Here is a 20,786-nt window from a genome sequence, read left to right on the forward strand (position 1 = left end):
TTCATTAAAACTTTTAAATTTTCCTCCATTCTCATTCGCGCGTTCTCACGAGTGTGTATAAAGTAACTCGCAAAAAAACCGGAAGAGTTTTGCGCCCGCGCCGCGCATGAATTTGTTGCCTTGGTCCCTTGAACGTCGTTACGTCAGAGTCGTTACAGCCTCCTACATACCTTTCCCATGTACGTATTCTTTCGCGTTATCCCGCATACTTTCTTTCACGTATAACATACGTAAACTGTGCAACTGTATACCTTGTTATAAACTATTGTACAACGGGTTGCGCGATAATCCGTATCAGGTGGATGCAAAAATATGTTCACCTTATCATTAATCGTTTTTTCAAGAAATGACATTTTATTTTCCCCATTCTCTCTTATTGTATATTATATTCTATATTATATTATATTATATTATATTATATTAAAAGTAAAGATGCACGAATATCTCTTCAAAAGATTAATCATTCTTCTTGCTGAGGCTAACTGCGCGCGCGGGATCACGTCTCTACATGGCGACTGGTCTGTATTTAGGAAGAGGGTCAGTATTATTTCACTTATGTTAATCTCCCGAGATTAATCCAAGAGCCGCCGACGACGTTATTAGGCCCCCGTCAGGGGTCGGAGGTCTAATCGACCTAGGAATAATGTCGCGTTTGCCGGTAACTCTGCCTTGACAGAGAGAAAGAGAGAGAGAGAGAGGAGAGAGCGAGAATGAAGGGTCGCTCCGAGGGATATTCTAATCCGTCCTTGGGAGAGAACTCCGCTTTATGGAATCCGGTTGAGAAGAGGAAACGTATGCGGCCTCTCCGTCAGCCTCCGTGTTCGTAGAATAAACGCGTGAGGATAAACGATAGATCGGAGAGGGGAAGAGGATGAAAGGAGAGTGGGGGAGGGGGGGGGAGAGAAAACGATAATTCGACTCGCTCAGGGTCGGTGGCTGAACTCCGAGTACCGGAGACTCGAGTCGTTCGTTGAGCGATTATACGGGGGAGAGGGTGAACGCCGAACGCCGTTTCACCTTCTTGATATCGAGGCGACTACCGAAATTTCGCCTTAATCTCGATTTACGGCATCCCGGCAAATCACGCATCGTGCCTCCGGCGTTTCTCCCGTTCCCGTTCAAAATTCGTGTTATTAGAGCCGGCTATGAAAAGCCACTGTATTTCCAAACTATCGGCCGTGGATGTTGATTGCGCTTACGCTCTCTCTTTTTCGTCATAAAATTTTGTTAACGTGCCGTAAAAATACTTTCTGCATTTCCATCCACTTTTGGAAGAAACGCGCGAGTCGCGTTTAAAGTCATTTATCACGACTCGTATAGGCAAGAAGCGACGAAAGACGCCGAACGATAAATGTGAGCATAATATTGAAATACGTATCCGTGTTTCAAACATAAGGTCGAACAATGGATGAAAGTTACTTCATATCGAAAAGATTAAAATAAAAAATTTAAGCTTCGATAGAAGGCGAGTACCATTGCTCGCAACTATAAAGAGCAGCAGTGTCGACGTTTGCACCGAAATCGTTGAATTATACGTCTGTGTGAACGTGCTTAACAACTGTCTGCCAATGGCGCGTAGGACCCGCGAACTTATCAATTTATCGTATATTCCTTCGGAGGTTTCTGGCGAGGAGATTGCTTGGAATGTCGCCAGGCGAGCGGCCATTCGTCCAGCCGGAAAGAGAGCCTTTGTGAGAGAAAGTGATGAAAAAGAATGCACGGATAGTGGACTTGAGGCGGAGGGGACAGAGTTGGTGGACCGAGAGGATGGACAGAAAGGACGGCAAGGGGGAGGAAGCGAGCGAGCGAGGGAGGCAGGAAGGAAGGAAGGAGGGAAGGAGGGAAGGAGGGAAGGAGGGAAGGAGGGAAGGAGGGAAGGAAGGAAGGAAGGAAGGAAGGAAGGAAGGAAGGAAGGAAGGAAGGAAGGAAGGAAGGAAGGAAGGGAGGAAGGGAGGAAGGGAGGAAGGGAGGAAGGAAGGAAGGAAGGAAGGAAGGAAGGAAGAAAGGAAGGACGGGAAGCAAAGTCTGGAGCGAGGCGAAGAGACCACGAAATATCTGTCAATCGCAAGAGAGCGAGGAGGACCTGTGCCGGCAAAGTCGATTTAACGCCCGTTAAGGAAGCAATTCCTTTAAGAAGGACGAGCGCCGGCAGGGACAACGTAACCCCCCGAGAAGATCCTTGACCCTTGCCAAAGGACTTATGACCTTTCTGCGAGGGAATCGCTTCCGTTCGCCATTATCGGCTGACGAATAGAACATCAATAACCAATTCCGTAAGACTAATATCGCGAAAATTAGTTTTCCGAAAGTCCTCTCGCTTCCTTACGCTCGTTCTTCGTCCCGTTTCATCGCTTGTAGAAGCTTCGTTAAAGGATCGTGAATCCGCTTCGTAACGACTTTCATGGTTTTTTTAATGTCCATCTGCAGGAGGCGAACGATCGTGAATCTTTTTTTATCGTCGCGTGATAGCCGTTATTTTCTCTCTCGCGTTCTTTCTTTCATTTTCTTCCTTACGTTGCGTCGAAGCGAGCTGGCAAGTCTCGATCGATGATGATTCGGCATTTTTAACATTCGAATTATTAAACTTGTCGATGAAAATGCAATATTACTATTTTCAACGGAATTTTTTTGATCTCGCACTATTTTTATTTAATTTCCAGAGCGCGTTATACAAAATCTGTATCTTGTGGAAATTTTATTAACTGTCTGCAATTAAGACTCATAATCAGTTGCGCGATCACGCGACGAGAACATTCACGTTTCGAAAGATTTATTCGAGGACATGTCGTAACGCTGACCCGTCGTACGATCGCGTCAGATGCAAATCTCGCGAATCTTTCAAATGACGTTGATGAATAAGGTGAGGTCGCTCACTTTGTATGCTGTAACGAAATAGAGAGAGAGAGAGAGAGAGAGAGAGAGAGATAGGAGTGGTATAAAGACCTCGTCGGAAACTGAGTTTCATCAAGCATTGGCCTCCTTCTCTCGCGCAATCTCGGTTCCTATATATTTATTCGCTCTTATCAGAACGTTGTGTAAGGGAAAGGGCGACACGCCCGAAGGAGGCCCGAAACAGGATTTTGCCTACCAAAGTTGATGGAGTATTCGCGATACATTATTCTGCCGAGTCCTTTGTGTGCGCGTCGTGCCGTATCTTTTACGTTGTTCTCGCGCCTTTTTCATCTTTTCACTTCCGCCGGGATCATACACACACACACATACCGCTCGGTAAAAAATCGACGACGAACATCCCTCGACTGTAGTTGTGTCAAAAACTTGGCGTCCATATATGTTGTGTATTTATTATAGCATATATGAATATATATTGTTATATAAGTGATGCATTATATAATGATTATATACGGAATGTCGATGTATTGAGCGAGTGGTGTACAATGTGTACATCATACAAACAAAAGCTAATCGATCTTAATAAATGTCATTCTTCTATATGTCATCGCGTTGGAAATAAATTTGCAGTATAATAGATGTTGTCAAAACTCTGTAAATATTTTTACTGAAAAAATGGAAAAATGAAACTCCAAGAGTCTTAATCACTCTGAAACGTCAAAATTTTATTGTGATTTCTCGCACAAGTTTAGTTTTTGTCAAACATATTCTAAAGCGTGTATATATTATTTTGCGAGAAGGTGTATTTATATGCCCATGTAAATTTTGTAAATTCATCAAACATTGAAACGAGAGAGAAACAAGCAAGTTTATCACTTTCAATATTTTGTCAGAGATGTTGATACATAATTTTTCTTTCCATTTTTAATCTAGCATTATATAATTCTTTATTCGCAAAGGCTCGCCCATCGAGAAAAAGGAGGAAAAATTTGCAATTTGTGTTATTCATAGCGTTACGGAAACGATATGAAGAGAGGAACCAAGTGTATCGCGCAAACCATTAATCTGTCCAATCCGAAAACATGCGTAAGACCGAAGGTTCGGAAACTCGTCGGTGCAGATGCGGATTCTTGCTGCGATTCTAATGAAACGACCGATTACTGGACCGCTAGACCGGTAGCAGTTAAAGTTTGCTCGCGGAAAGATATGCGAGGAAAGTGCCCACCAAAGGTACAGATATCAGATAGGATTATAAAATTTTTTAAAGATTTAATCAATTTTAAGATGATATAAAAATTATTAATGTAAGAAGAGTATTTTATATCCGCATAAAAAAATTATTAATGTGTAAGAGATATATATTCGTATAAATACAATATTTCTTTAACTCACATAAACATGAAACAAAGCGAAATTTCATTTTTATTTTCAATTTCAATTTTTTTATGTTTATGGATTTTAGAGAATTTCGAGAAGTTTAATTTATATAAAAATATTAAACTTTATACTTCAAATAGGCAGTAAACTGAACAGTTTTTCACTTGCAAAAATTTTTAAAAAAAGACCCTTTCGAAACTGTAGATTAAATAATTTCACAAAAGAAGATGATCTTAAAATATCAAAGTAGGTGTTAGGTTGAAAATTGTGATTGAAAATGGGAACAAAAATGATTCGAGAAACGAAGAGCTATCGGCATTAATATCATTTTGAATCATTCTCTCTCTCTCTCTCTCTCTCTCTTTCTCTGTCGTTTTTAAAGATAAAAATATTCAAATAATAATATTTATGATTTTTTTGGCCTGTATTGGCTACACGTGCACCGTATATTCTGTGCGAATTGCGTCCAATTTCGAGTTAAATCATGTGTCTTGTCGAGCCTTGCCCGATATTGACACGCTATGTAACGAGATGATGGTGTTCGAGCACCTGTACGGAATTGGTTAGTCGATACGTAGTTGCGTTTACCTGGAATTAGCCCGACAGTCGGTGTACACTGCTACAGCGACTATCGATGGGTCTCTAATAGAGGAGGACGGTCTCCGGGCTCTCTCGTAACTGTTAGGGACATCATCTAGGTCTTGGAACAGGGAAAGAGAGAGGTCAAGCACACGATGACGTATAGCGAACGAAAGACTCGACGTATTTATCTTTGCGATCGTTATCCATCGTGATTCGATAAATGTCATCTTGTGTGCAATCGTATTAAATAAACGTATCGCGAAAAACGCGCGGTTAAAGTCGATGAATGCTAGAATGAAAAAAACGAGCGGTATCTATGAAATCGAGTATCTATAAAATCCGTACTCTTGTTTGTGAAAGTAAAATATCTCAAGTAAAGTATCTCACATAAAGTATCTCCATGCAGCTTTGCAAAACAGTCCGTCCCGAGAAGTCGCTTTCAAGCGGCGAACGATTTCGCGGGATCGCGACGTGCCTTTTGAAAGGCACTGTCGCCGCCGGTCTTATTTATTGGACCTGGGCGGAGGGTCTTTGGGGCGACAGTACCGAAACGGAAGATCTGTATTACAGAATAATAAGCACGTTTTCTCCAAATGATGAATCGGTAAATAAAAATGTCGAGTTTTCTTTTCTTTCTCTATTAAAATCGCACAGATCTGCTACTTGGCTCTCTCGAGTTGAGACGCTTTTTATCCGCATCCCCGCAGGTACAGCTACCACATCTGGAGGGAATAAGATACTCTATATCAGAAGCATACAATCGCGCGCTGGTGAAATGCATGGATATTATCGTCGGTGTGCCGTTGGAGATGTATCAAAAGCTTCGAGATCTCTTATTCCCGTGCGATGTAACCAGAGGAACGGAAGAAGCGGACGCGAAGCGCATCTCTGACGAGAACTCGGCGCAGATATGATTTTTCAAATTGTGTCAATATTTAAGATATTACATCGTCATGGATCGTATTACGGTATTTTTCTCGAAAAACTTCCGCGTACAAAGTAAGCTTTTGTAGTCTCGAGATTACGTGGAATTTTAAGCAAACGTGAATTATTGTGAGATCAGAAACTTTCTCCGAAGTAAACAGCGTGCTCGATTCGCGCGCGCTATTGCTACTTAAAAATATTTTATATAGAGTCATTTTTTTTTTCCTCTTACACAAGCGGCGTAACCGCGAATACGTAAGATGAGGATTAAAATTCCGCGCGGCGTCTTTTCCATTTTTTCTCACCGTTATGCTGAAGGGCACACGAGGGAACTCGCAGAGCGTGCATCTCAAGCGATTTTTATGGTCCGTCTGTCTATTGCCGTGAAATCTTGTATAAAATCGGAATAAAAACCACATCTAGTGTTACGTACCTTTGCTGCAATGTTTCTAATACAAGCGCCTACAATTTCGCCTACACACAGTGCATCGATGTATATTGTAATGATCAATGTTGAGTCATTAGAAATATATTTTGCAGAAGATCAAAAATGCTTATTCTCTTAAACTGAAAATGACATTGATTGAAGCAGTGATAGAAAATTTCACTAAAATGTTCGAAAATCAATGAATATTTTACTGATTTTTAGTGAAAACACTCACATTTTACTCTTTCATCTCGTATCTCAGTAAGATTTCACTAAAAAATCAACAATAATCATACATATTTATAAGATGTATTTTTTAAAGTTTTTTCTATTTATTTTGGATTGTTATTTTTTTGATAAAAGTCTCCACATACACGCACACACATATCTGAAATACGTATAACTAGTATTCAAAAATTCATATTTATACACATATCAATTTTATTACTCTTAGCATATGATAAATCTACAAAAAACAAACTGACTCTTGATCAAAAATTCAGATATTTCTTTAACAAAATATATTGCTGTTTTATATCATGTATAATATTATATAAAGACACGTACTTTTTTAAATATATATTACCGATTGAAACAAAGCCATTACCGCTAACTGATTCTTTTACTGAGATTTCACTGATTTGTTACGTTTATAACTGAGATTAGTGATTATTTGCTTTTTTTCAGTGACAATACGCTAATTTCATTTAAAAGAATACTTTTAACGACGTATGCGTGTGTGGTGTGTATTCGCATAATATTTTAAGACTTACATGCGACCGATTCTCCTCGTAGGGCACCACAGTAGAAATTTCTCAAAGCCGTCGCTCTGAGGGTTGAATCCTTACGTGCCAAGTATTCCTTTTTCGTCGAACCGGAAGGAAGTTTCGGCCCCCATTTTTCAAGCGCGTCTATCTTTTTGCGGCACGTGAGCGTCGTTTGTCAAGGCGCCTATTTTACTTTATAAGCGCATTTCTCTCTCTCTCTCTCTCTCTCTCTCTCTCTCTCTCTCTTTCTCTCCTTCTCTCTCCTGGGTATACAAGGCATCCTATAAAGGTAGAATACATACCGTATTCTTGGTCAAAGGAAACAAGCTTCTTTTTTTCTCTGACAGATTTTCCGGGAAATGGATTGTTTTCGCGAGATATCTCATTGTTTAATATATCAATACTGTACTTTCGCTGTTTCTTGATTCTTCGTGTAAACATTTTAATAAATTTATTATAATTAAATCAAATATTTATATTTTACACGTATAGATATTGAGCTCTGCGTTTATAGTACATGAAAACCGGAAAGAACATTTTGCTGCTATAAGGAAATTTGTTTCGTGTCAACTCAAATTAAATTTCTCTTCAAAAGTGTTACATTAGAAGAATGTGAATATTAGAGATTTAATTATATAATAAAATTAATAAATCGTTTTTACACGAATAATTAAGAAACAGCGAACACACTGTATTGATACATCATAAAATGTGAAATTTTGCCGAAGAAAAAAATATGCTTATTTTTTGACAAGAAATACCATTCTGACAGGTACCGCCTGGTAGCGAGTAATGTCGCGTTAAAATAAATACGTAGCACGAGATTCAGACAATTAAACAGTTTATTTCAGATCAAAACATGGTATCATGTATATACATACGACTTTAGTTAAACGATATGCGGGGGGGGAGGGGTCTGATATGAAATCACCTATACAGTGAACCTTCGACGACGTCGATCGATTTACATGGACTCTGTCGCATCGTTACGTACAGCTGATTATGTACAATCGTTATTCGCTATTATTATTTGCTTGCGACGCGTTTGCTCTTTTCTTTTTCTTTTGCACTTGATTGGTAGTTTGGTTACGTCGACACCGAGAACTCACGATTATCTGCGGTACCTACTTTTGGCGATCTTCCTCGCTCTCGCTGATCAAGATCCTCGCACACACGTATATATATATATATATATATATATATATATATGTGTGTGTGTGTGTGTGTGTGTGTGTGTGCTTATGCACTATTGCATGTGTGTTAATAACCCCGACGTCCCCCGTTTTACAAAATGAATGAGCAGTTTTCTATCCTCGGTCCGTTTTAATATGTTATATCTCTCTCCGTTATTATCCTGAAACATTTCGAATAGATTCTCACTGACGTAAAAGATATGTGCGCATCGTTGAAAAACATAGAGGAAAGGGAATAAAAAAATCTCTGTAAAATGGCGCTTATCGAGCGTGACAATCGTCGCGGAAACAATTTCAACGATACTTCTCCGGTGAAATGTAACGTTAATAATTAAACCAGGTGCGCTCGACGATTATTTCGAAAACTTGAACATTCGTCAACTTATCGTTACAGTGACTCTTTTGTAATAATATATACAGCGATACACATTAGCTAACGAGCAATCGTATCTCGTGTGTACTTGATCATTAACGTTTTTATATCGAAAATAGAAACGTTCAACGATCGATTCCGATCGTCGGTCGCTTCTCGCGTCCCGACGAGATTAACGCGCTGTTATACGACACTCCTTATTCATTCGTCGATTTCTCACTCGTATTTTTTTTTCGTTTATACACATTACGGAGTCTATCGATCATTCAAAGCGAGAGAACTTTTTACGAGCACAAAGTTCACGTTACATCATTCCATTAGCGATAACGCTTTTCGTGTCGATTCGTTAGTTCCGTTTTCGCGCGTGAGAAGTTTTATGACTTTCGTCGCCAAGTGTCACGTGGAAGACCAGTTTTTGCAAACATTCTTATATAGTGAAGTTTCCTTCACGCGTGCATAGAAATTCGCGGATGCCGCGTATCGTCTACTGTCCCTCTTTTTCTTTTCTTTCTCCTTCTCTCTCTCTCTCTCTCTCTCTCTCTCTCTCTCTCTCTCTCTTTCTCTCCCTGTTGAATCAAACGAAATCGCGAATAACGATTCGATAAAGAACTCGTTAAACTATGTATATATTTACATATGCGCACGCACACACACACACACACACACACATATGTCATCCAGGATAAGAGTATTTCGATGAAAACGTTTGAGAATATTTGATAATCTTATAAGAGTTATCCGATATTTTTACGGGAATACAGAAAACTCATATCAGCGGTAGAAAAATTTACAAATGTTCTATTACACGTACACACACACACACACACAATTATCAATAGAATATAACACGCGCCTGGTCTTGATTTTCTAAGAATTATTTCGCTTTGTACATTACACGGCTCGGCATATTCGCATTCATCCTTTCCCTTGGATAGGAAGAGAAAGGGAGTTGCATCTTTTTTGCTTGTTAATTTAATCATTTATTCGTACGTCGTATCATACACACAGATAGATAGAGTACGATCGATACGTTTCAATGTTGCTGCGCGCCTTGTCGATGATTCGTGAGCATTTGTTTTTGAGGGAAAGGGGGCAAGGGGGTTGAAGATTGTATGAAATTTGATGGTATCGTTATTCGCGAGCACGTGAGCAACGTCGTGCGAACGTGTGCAAGTTTGATACCATTTTTCGATATCGCGCGCGAAAGTTATGTTCCCAGAAATATCGAATTCGGAATTTAAAACGGCATATATCGATGTGCCCGCAGTGTCTCTCCGCGCAGTGTCTTTTTCCGCCTCCATCTCTCGCTTTTTATCGCGATATTGGAGCCGATCGTTCAACCTTAAAACTGCATTTCACGCCTTCAAACTATATACAGGCCAAAGTAGCATTGGGCGCATTCCTTTTCTTCCCCTCTCATTTCACCTTTCTCTTCGTCCGATTTCTTCTCTCCGAGTACTCCTCCCCCGCTATTCGCCCCCTCTCTACCCTTCCGGTATATTTTCGCGCGGTTCCTCCATTCGTCTTCATTCGAGCTATCGGAAAAGGGGTTCGTTCGAGAGCTTTTTATCCTCTCTCGTTTTTCTCGATCTGATGCTTCCGGACCAATGTCTCGTCGGTAGAATTCGCATTTATTTAGGAACATCGCGAGAGATGCTAACAAGTTTGTGGGAAGATACCGAAAAAGAGCAAGGGATAATAATAGGCAAAATATTAATGTATTTTGGAGAAAAAGTCGCCTCTGAAACTGAGAAATATACAATAAAATAAATTAGCTAAAAACCAAAAAAAAAAAAAAAAAAAAAAGAGAAAGTAATCAATCACTTATTTGTTAGAAAAAATTCTACAAATTATATAATGTTAGAAGATGAGGGATTTCAATGATCGCGTAACAAAAATTTTATCTGCGTAAAAGTTATTTTTCCCGAAAACGTATTTATTCAAACTGCAAACAGTTCAATTTCGAGGTAGCTTCCTCGCGAGTCTCGCCAAAAAAATCCCTTTTCTTTTCATACGATTTGCGGTTGTTCCTTTATAACGCTACAACGAAGAGAAGCGAACTTCGTCGAAGAAAAATTCGACAAGACACCGTTGAATATCATTTGATTTGAAACAAAGAGAGGAACAAAGATGGTTAAGTCAACGACCGGGAGACGACAGAATGTTAGAACTTTGCGATACTTTCCACCGAGGCAAGTGGGGGATAAGGAGGGAAACGGGAAGTTTGTGAAAAGTTTTCGGTTGACTTCTCCGCATACTTTCGCTCGCTTCGCCCCGTGGAGGAAAAACTAGGTAACGATCGCCGCGATCCTATTTCGAAAACAATTGTACGGTGTCTCTAATCTCGTGTGCCGTTTACACGAGAAATCGCATTGTGAGAACTTGGATCAGCTCGCGTGAAATCAATCGTTCGCGAGACACATAATGCACGATCCGCGACACGTAATCCCGACCTGCTATTGATCGCTCCAACCCCATCGTCTCCACCAAGTTTCGTCGAGTCGATCGCGCCGTATCGTAAACACACGTTAAAGCTAATAGACGGCTGTCAAGAAAACGAACAACATAAACGCTTCCTCGAAAGGATTTCTCTCTCTCTCTCTCTCGCTCTCTCTCTGTAAAATTGCTCTTGGATACGTTGACAAGTGTTCTTCGAGTTCGTCTTTCGCCTGGGTCTCGCGATAGGTACATCTCTCGATTGCTATCAGGATGACGACGACGACGACGACGACGACGACGACGACGACGACGACGACGACGACGATGACGACGACGACGACGACGATGACGACGACACCACATCACCTATAGACGAGCCTCACTTCTAGACGCAACTCTCCGGTAGTCTGTTAGCCATCAGTCTTCGCTTGATTGCCTCGCCGTCGAGGCACTCGCCGGCCACGATAACGCCTTGACCGCCACCCACGACGACACCCTGGGCACCGCCGATAACGACGCCTTGGCCGGCGCCCACCATCACCCCCGTCACCGGCATCCCCGGCAGATTCGATATTGTGCTCCTCGACGGTAACCTCAACTCCGTCGGCCTCCCCGTGAACTTGTGGCAGAGCTCGTCTATGCTTGGCGTAGGTCCAGGCGTGACCCAATGTCCCGGGGGATAACCGCCCGGGTAACTCGGCGGGCTGACCTCCACGAGATTACCCTCTAGAACACCGAAGCGGACGGGGATCTCTATCGAAAACTGCCGAATGCGAGGATAAATGCGAAAATAAAGAGTTCTCATCTCCCGGTTCTCCTTGTTTTTCCCCGTTTTTCTATTTAAAATTTCGCAACAAGAATAAAAATTGCTGCAACATCTCGATATTTTCTTTATAATGAGCACAATTAAGGAATGAGACGCGATTAATTCCTTTACTCTGGTGCTATTCTAAATCTTGCTTTATAAAATAATATATTTCGCGACAGAAATCTATTTACAAAATAATTTTACGTGTCATGATACAGACATTTGAAAAAATAATATACACATACATTAGGATATGCGACACAAAAACATAAAATAAGAATTCAACCTTAATTTTTATCGCGAATCATAGATCGTTTAATAAAGCGGGTTTTAAGGATAAAAAACGAAGACGCGAATTGTGGCAACTGCTTCATTGTCTCCACATTGAGACAAGTGCAACTAGTGCGATGTCAGTAAAGTTTTCAGTTATCCCGCTTGAAGAAATCACGCGCGTGACTCTTTCTTTTTCTCTATCATCTATGTACAGAGTATTGGCAAACGTACGAAGGAGCAAACGATCGTAATCGGATTCGCGCGCGGGCTGTTTCACGGTATCGATGGGAGTCTTACCGAACTTGTTCGGGATCACATCGGGATCAGTCTCCACGGTTTGCTGGGAATTCTGCATGGGGTATTGTTGGGGCGGTAATTCGCTGAGTTCCGCCGGTTTCTCGTGCCGCGGTTTCGCCACGCGCTCTCGACGTACTCTGATCACCACGATCAGGATGATGAGGACCAGAGTCACCAGAGCGCCGACCACCACACCTATCAGCGGTGACAATACTATGCTGGCATCCTGACCTGTAACGATCGAATAAAGCGGGATGTTTACTCTTTTGCTTTTTTTTTAACGCAAAAACTTAATTAAAATTCGCTCGCTGAATCGTTCCGTCAATTATTCAATTAAATAGATACAGATGCGAGAAAAGCAGTTAAATATTTGCGATCTGTATTAGGGGAAAAAAAAAAAAAAAAAAAATCTGTTATAGAAATAAATTTATTAGAAACAAATTTAGATTGTTATTTAAAATATACATGTTTAAATGCTGTAACGTCTGATCAGACAAATAAATAAAATACAATTTCTACAAATTTTAAAGCGTTCAATTTGTGCATCGATTACTCTTCGTAATTTAAAAACAAATATTTCCAACAGAGATCTGTCTATTAATTTTAGTTTAATTAATTAATTAAAGTATAATATAAATTATGTTCGCTATAATTTGCGTTTAAACTGACATTTCTCCGAATATTTGCTAAATCTTTAATTAAATCAACATAGGAGGAGGATCGAATTAAAAGAATTGTACATATAATGAAATAGATATAGAATAAATGAATTCTGTTGAGGGAGCGGCAAGAAACATAAAATTAATGTGGATATTTTTCCAAGGGAGGTGGATTAACCACACTGTGTCATGGTAAAGAGAAAACGACTGGTTGCATCATCCATTCTCCTATGCTACTTACGAAGCGCTTCACATTTTCTTCTTTTTTCTTCTCTTCTCCATCTCTACAAGGCAGCTTTGTTACATGCGTAAACAAACCCCGGCCGGCGCCGTAGAGAAAACATTTTATATTCCTCAACGTCGGGATTACATCTGGCATGCCGGTATTTTTTGCGGCGCCGTCACGCGCATACATGGTTTTATTCGCATTTTGTATTTTCAAATCGCCCGTGGAATCTCAAGTAGAAATGGCAATCGCGTGAAAAAAGTATTCGGCCGCGAAACGTGATCAATAAGAAACGCTACAACTGGATATGCATGCGTGTGTAATCATATCAGATTCGTTTATATCGCGTATTAAGCAGGATAATTATTTAATCATACAAAATGTGTCAAAATGCGACTCACGACGAATCGCTCTTTGTCAATTTCCTCTCGAAAAAAGGAAAAAAAATTCCTTTGATTTGAAATCAGTTATAAAAATATAAACACTGCAAATCAGTGAAATCTCACGGAAAAAATCAATAATAATGGCTATTTCGATCAATGTGATTTTTTAAAATCCATCTCATATATTATTGTATAATATTATATATAATATAAATTTATAGTAATATGTACAATATAACATAAATTTTGTTAAAGAGAAATATCGAAGTTTAACCAGGAGAAGAGTTTTGTGGATTTATCACATTTTAAGAATCAAAAAAATACGATATGTATATAATTCTGAACTTAAATATTAGTTAAGTATAGTTTTCATTCCAGATATGCATATCTTGCAAATATATAGGATTATTATCGATCTTTTAATGAAATTTTCTTATCATAATCAGACGGACGAGCAAAGTACAATATATTATAGTGCTTTCACTAAAGATCAGCGAAATACATTAATCTTGGATGAAATTTTGTGCCAGTTGTTCTCACTGATTTAGTTTAAAAGACTACTAAATAAAAGCAAACGACATCTTTCTTTAGAAATTTTGCACAAAGGGTTAAACTCCGGTGAGATATTATGCTGCATTTAGAAGCGACGAGTACGATTTTTTTTCAGCGAAGAATCGGCAAATGGTATGAGAAATCTTGCAGCGTTATTTTTCTCTTCCCTTAGCACCTCGACCTCGCGATATGCCACTGTTCGCGCGCACGTGATAGCGTGGCCGGCAAAGCGTGGGATCGCGCCTGCTGTTTTTGTCGGATAATTAACAAAACTGCACCTCGTCGTGAGTTGCACCAGCCCGATCGGGTGCGCCGGTTGGCATAAAGCGGAAAAGCCGAAAAGCGAGAACCTTTAATTCTTAAATTCTCTCATCTAGGAGGGGAAAGAAAGAGCGCTACCGACGCCAACTTATTTACGTCGATTAAGCTAGCCCAACCGAGTTTGCGCTTGCACGTTTATAACTTGACTCACATAGATTGTTTTAATCACGTGTTGTTTTTTTACTGGCATTAGAAAATATTTGCTCGATTTAGAAATCCTCCACCAGGGATTTATTCAATTTTTCTTTTAATAACGTAATTATATTATATGAAAAAAGATGTACGTATGGAAATATTTTCATTTTTTGTCATGAAGAAAAAAAAAAGTAATATATCAAAGGACAGATCGGTTCACGTCGTGTTGTTTGTAGATTCGCACGCCTAATGCAGGCATATTTATGCGTGCAAACGCATCAAGGCGCACGTTGGGACGCGTTATACGTATGTTGCTGATACGCGATAATGCTCCGGTAAAAGCCCGGATTTAATCAGCCGGCAGCTCAGATATCTGCCACCATGACCGACCCCCATAACCTAAGGAAGGTTCACGCAGGTATTATGCCGGGGACCACAAGTGTCAAACCGTGTAAATGAGCTCTCCGAGCTGCGCGCGGAAGAAAATGCCGTCCTTCCGTAGCACGAAGCATCTTGATACATTGTGAAAGGGAGATCTCAAGATCTCGTCGTTTAACGAGACACACGTGCGCTTGAGCTCGCGAACAGAGATTTTTCCGGGAAATGTACGGGGATTTGCAAAAAATGCCGAGTAATTGCGCCAGGTATATAATCCGGGAACTGAAGTTTCCTCTCGAGAAACTTCTCAGCGCGCACTCGACATTTAAAATCACGCAAAATAAACTCGCATTCGTTACGCTATTAAAGTTGCGTTTAAAAAAAAAAAAATTGTTTTTTTTTTTTTTATTTACATTTTTTGCATTGAAATATTTTTCATAGGAAATAAGTTCCGTGAACTGAGAATATTAACGATATCACTAGACAAGAAGAAAAATGGATACGTGTAAAAAATTTCAGTTTCTGTAAAATTCTTACTAATCGCCCTAGTTTGACATAATCGCGAAGGTTTTATTTAGTACACAATTGACGCAGGTTATTATATTTATTAATCTTGTATACTATTGTACACAAATAATATTACATAAGTAATATTTTTTTGTATAATTGCTCCCGCGCCTTCGACCGGACTACGATATAAAGGAAGATTTATGAAAGTCATAGTAACGCGTATACAACGAGCATGTCACGTGTGAGTACACGTAAGTGACAAGCGGACTCCTATTGCGACGAGCTTAAGAAACTCTCGTAAATTCATCCAGCTCTGTGGATGAACTGCAGTAAAGCTTTTGACAATTTAGCGGAGGAAGATTTATGGTGGCGGCGCGCGCGCTTCTGTCTCGTGTGTGACGGCTTAAGCTTTTAAATATTTCATCCGTTTTTTTATTTTTCTCCGTTATAAATTTAAAAAAACCAACTCGCCGCTCTGTGCTAATATAAATCAAGTTCTTGCAGTCTCCTATATCTTATTACGCTTTCACAGCGCCCGAGTAATTTCATTCAATGTTTCACGCCCCTCATTCCCCGTGAAATTCGTGTTTTTTCGGTAACGTGTACTTCTGACATCGACAGATAATTTTTCAATTTATTATCATCCTTACGCGCGGATTGCGTTGGACGGGGAATTGGTACATTTAGCGATCGTATACAACCCTAAGCCTCCGATACTGTCTCGTAAAAGTTGCAATGGAAGTTTAATCGAGTTCTACGGAGAAACGTCTGGTGCCAGGGTAGTAAAGATAAACCGGTCCTTATATCGTCGATCCTTGCGAGAAAGGACTAACGGATTCGCGAAGACGAAGAGAGAGAGAGAGAGAGAGAGAGATCGCATATCCCAACGGATTCCCGAATCCTAAGTTCATCGAAGTTTAGATCACTAATCGGACTTGCAGTAGGGCCAGAGACGGAATCTAACCGCTTGGATTATTTGGGGAAAATATCCCTCTGCGTGGAATTCCATCCTTGAAAAAAATTCCCGATCGTCCAAAACTTTTTCTATCTGTTAGGAACATCGGAAACTTTGCTTGTATTTTGATCGATCGTTATTTCTGTCGATTATTTCTGCGTATTCTTTAAGATTGTAGAAAAATCGATAAACCTATTACCGAATTACTTTTCGGAATCGATTTATTTTATTATCTACAGTGACGCGAATAATTAAATCGGCCGCATAATCAATTTCAATTTATATTTTCATAGAAATCAGTATAAAATGGCAATTCTCTTCAGAAAGGAAATTATCAAATCGTAAACTTTTATCGAGTAAATTATCTATTGTTTAAATATTTCAAATATATCTCGAGAAAAAAGATACGTCGAATTAAAAATTTTTTATCTTAACAAAAATCAAGACGCGTTATTTCTTAATATAAGAGATCCAAGGTTTCATTAACTTTGATTAACGAAGGAAAATTTTATCCGATAAATTTATAGCGTAAAAGAGAGTTCTGGAGGGGATAAATCATCGCCGAAGAGAGGATATATTCGGCGGGAGTTAGGGAAGATTCTCTTTAAATGGGGAGTTACACCGCCGTAACGTTGGCGTCCGCGTCAGAGGTAAGACGAAGCCTCGGAGGTCATGTGGCCGGTTAAGTCACCAAGAAGCCAGGCTTAGTCGACGCCCAAATCCAAGTTCGGCTCACCTGGATTAATTCCAACATAGGGTCGAACTCCGGATCGCTGTTACGCCGTACTTTCCCCCCCCCTCCCCCCCACCCCCACCCCCGTCCCCATCCCTAGGTCTGCTAAAGCGACTTAGAGTCCCCCGCTTTCAATTAATGAAAGCGTTCACGTGGCGCACCGTCGTCGCTCCGTCACCATGGATCATCCCGCGCGAATCTCTCCCGTTAACCCTACGGCGCGTATTTGAGGGAACTTATGATATAAATCCGAATATATCCCGATTACCAGACCATCGACATAATTATTTCACGGCACTAATCGAATCATTCTCTATTTTAGAATTAATCTGATTTCAAAAGCGTCGAAAATATACTTCTATTCTAAACAAATCTCTCTCTCTCTCTGTCTCTCGTTTCCTTCTCTTTTTTTTTACAAAAAAATAGGTACCATACATTTTATTTAAAAAAGTAATTTCCTTTATATTCCTGATAATATTCGGAGTACATTTTGTTCTCGTCAAGCATCACAGGACAGACAAACTTGGAAATCAAGCGCGAAAGTGTGAAAGCAAATCGATCCGATTAATCACTGCGTTAATCACTTAAGAAGCTCGTGCTAAATCAACAGTACTGGTCGAGTATTGGGAAACCTTTGTTCCGGATCATCCGTCATTATTGTCCTCGTCAAAGCTAATGAAGGATAATCGAGATCGGCCAGTAGATCGATTCGTCTTTGATGCAATTAGTCGGTATCGTAGAGGATCGAATGCGTTATATTCCCGGAATGCGAGACAATGTCGGGAAGCGAGAGATGCGAATTCTCGAAAGTCATTGTCAAAGATAAGCGGACGATAAGCGAGCGTATTTAAAAGTAATAATTTCGAAGAGAGAGTAACGTTATACCGCGAGTATTATTATATATATTTTAACACATTTTCGCGTGAAAAAATTTTGTATATTACGGAGAGACTCTCCCCTGTCAAATATGAATTAAGGACTCGTGCCTACATCCTCTCCGTATTCTATCCTATATTAATTGCAATCGGCCGAAGCAGTTTGGAGAGTGATTATCGGCGATCGATTCTTCCTTTCGTATTTACGTGCAATATGTAGGCGTACGCCTACATACGTACATCGGGCGAAATCGGACAGCAATTACCACTCCGCAATCCCGCGATGCGGAATGAATTGGCTCTCTCGGGCCGGCTTGCATAACCGGACCGAAAGGACCAAGTCCTGCGGCGGTCTCGAGCATCTCGAGTCGAGTAATAAACGCTTATCGGAACGACGAGAGGGAAAGGGGGTTTGCGATCCGGATCGTCGAGCGGCCCTTCGGAAGATTTCGGCGAGTTCTAATCTCAATCGTTGTAGGAAGCCTCGCGCGCCGCGGCATTCGACGTCGATGGAACCCTTTAGTTTATCTGATGATCCTCGTTCGATGCCGCTTTAATTCTACGGGCCCCGCAGGCTCGTCTCGATCAAATTATCTCGGCCGATCTCGTCTCGAGATCAATCCAACGCTGTAAGACGCGGTATGAATCGTATTTACACTCGCGGTTATCCGAATTAATTGACAAGTTTTAGTTTGGCTTAATAGGAGAGAAATCGCATTTTCCAATCTTTTTCCAATCTTTTATAGATAAAATAAAATGGCAGAATAATATAATAAATATTTTCATCCTCTGTATATTTCTTTAATTGGAAAAAAACAATGATGTCTAAAATAATTGTATATAAATTGATGTATGCAAGACCGAGGACAAAAAAATTGACAAAATTGGTCATGAACGAGGATGTTATTAATGTGTATAAGTAAATCAAGTATAGCTGGTTAATTAAATATAAAATGTACGTTTATTTAAAAAATTTCTTAAATTTGTGAAATTTTATTTTTCAATATTATATATATTTTTTAAACAAGAATTACAGTTGAGAAACTGATTATATACCGCGCATTACTATTTAATTTGAAGACTCATGTACACATAGAAAGTAAGAAGGAAATAAGCATCGCCGCACGAGTGACTCTCTCTAGCAATCCCTCAAACAATCTCCTTTATGTCAAGCACAATCTGCTTAAAATCCACGCAAGCCTTTGAGCGACTATCTCGCAAACATTTCATCGTCATATGAATTTGGTGGTGTAAAACTATAAAGTCAAGAAACATTCGATTATCATCACATTTATTACTTATCCGAATTCTGTCATTACATATGCCATCGCGGCATTTGTTATCATAATATATTTTCCGGAAAATACATGGAAAAGTATTTCAAACGACATGTGATAGAGAGCTGTCGAGTATAAATTTAAGTGTAGAAAAAGTCTACTTCGAAGCTTATCAAGCACATCGATAACGATGGAGTTCACTTTTAACAAGACCGATTTCGAAACTTTTTGATTACACTAAATCGAAGTTTTCAGAAGTCTGGGACTTTTGATTTCACATTTCTCGATATCTGAAATTGTCGAAACTTAGAGGACTTGGCTCTTTCAACGTTGTCAGTGATTTATATCGCCCGATGCTTCGCGACGATAAAAGAATAATGTCGAAGCGGACGAGCGGACTCAAGGGTACGCTTTCCGCGGGAACGCGGATGGACGATGTTGCGCTAATTATTCTTTCCCTCTGGACCGTGAAAAAAGGCATCCGCCTCGACGGGGACGAAAGAACTTACGAGCGAGCTTATATGCGAGAATAAAAAACGGAAATGGAAAAGAAAGGCGCGCGCGTGGAAAGACGTGGAGCTTGGTCGGGCAACGTCTGACGAGGTCGCTCGTGGAAATGCGGATGAGAGACCGGATGGGAATATGAAAAGGGGAAATATGGGCAAGGAGCCGTTCTTGATAGGAGAAGAGAGGCGGCGGCAGGGGGGAGGAGGCGAGGAGGTTGAGAAAAATGACGACGGGGCTAAACACAGAACTAAGTGAAGTTAACGATGGGGCAAGAAGAGCGGCAAGAATGACCCCAGGAAAATTACCGCACGCGCAACGGCTTAATGTCCAAAAAGATGAGAGTGGCGAGGGGTGAGGAAGTAGGGAGGACGAGACACGGGAAGAGGAAGATGCGAAAGGAATAAGGGAGACAGAGGAAGAGATGGAAAGGGAAGTCCAAGTACTTGGGGTCGAGTGAATTGAGAGAGATATTCGCAAGAACGGAGAGAAAAGAGAGCTGCAGCTGCTTAATGACTATCCTGTACATTCGTATCTCTCCTAGATAGGCTTCTTTCTTACTCTTCCTCTTCGTCCTTTGCGCAGTTCCGTTTTATTTTCTTTCTCCTTCCCTCCCTCCCTCCCTCCCTCTCTTTCTCCCTTTCTAACTCCTTCCTAGTCCCGGCGTTGGGTGCTGCTGGGACCATTATCTAAAATTGCTTTCCTTAATTCGATATTCGTTGCCTATGCGGTGGAACAAAAAAATTTCGTCTAGAAATGGGTTAAGCGCACCTTGACGTGTACAATCGCGTGAGAAATACAAATTCGTCACGTTGGTCGCGACGAAAACCGTCGTCGATGCTTGGAATTTTCTATACGTTGCAATGTTTTCTGAGAAAAATTCCTTGTTTTTCATCCCTCGAAATTAATAACCGCGTCTTCTTTTTTTCGATACAAAACTAAAGCGATAGCGACGAGAGGAGGGAAGA

The 20,786-nt window shown here is 40.3% G+C and overlaps 3 protein-coding genes across 12 annotated transcripts in view; 2 read left to right on the top strand and 1 right to left on the bottom strand.

Moving 5' to 3' along the window:
* Positions 1-20,786, top strand: part of LOC138941272 (glucose dehydrogenase [FAD, quinone]) — a 266,478-nt gene that overhangs the window by 10,875 nt on the left and 234,817 nt on the right. The gene's annotated exons all lie outside the window — the stretch shown is intronic.
* Positions 3,816-5,849, top strand: LOC138941295 (uncharacterized). The gene is made up of 3 exons (XM_070310852.1): positions 3,816-4,098; positions 5,216-5,413; positions 5,517-5,849. Exons 1-3 carry the CDS (start codon positions 3,877-3,879, stop codon positions 5,721-5,723), a joined length of 627 nt encoding a protein of 208 aa, XP_070166953.1. The 5' UTR covers positions 3,816-3,876; the 3' UTR covers positions 5,724-5,849.
* Positions 9,008-20,786, bottom strand: part of LOC138941271 (kin of IRRE-like protein 1) — a 347,460-nt gene continuing 335,681 nt past the window's right edge. For all 10 annotated transcript variants that reach the window (XM_070310778.1, XM_070310779.1, XM_070310781.1 and 7 more), the window contains 2 exons: positions 12,311-12,541; positions 9,008-11,658 (listed from right to left, as the gene is read on the bottom strand). In XM_070310778.1, the coding sequence (XP_070166879.1) occupies positions 11,318-11,658; positions 12,311-12,541 (572 nt within the window). In that variant the 3' untranslated portion in view covers positions 9,008-11,317. The remainder of the gene's footprint in view (positions 11,659-12,310; positions 12,542-20,786) is intronic.

This window comes from Polyergus mexicanus, unplaced genomic scaffold (genome assembly GCF_030449975.1).
Source record: "Polyergus mexicanus isolate NDT 795.1 unplaced genomic scaffold, iyPolMexi1.0 SCAF_18, whole genome shotgun sequence".
NCBI lineage: Eukaryota > Metazoa > Arthropoda > Insecta > Hymenoptera > Formicidae > Polyergus > Polyergus mexicanus.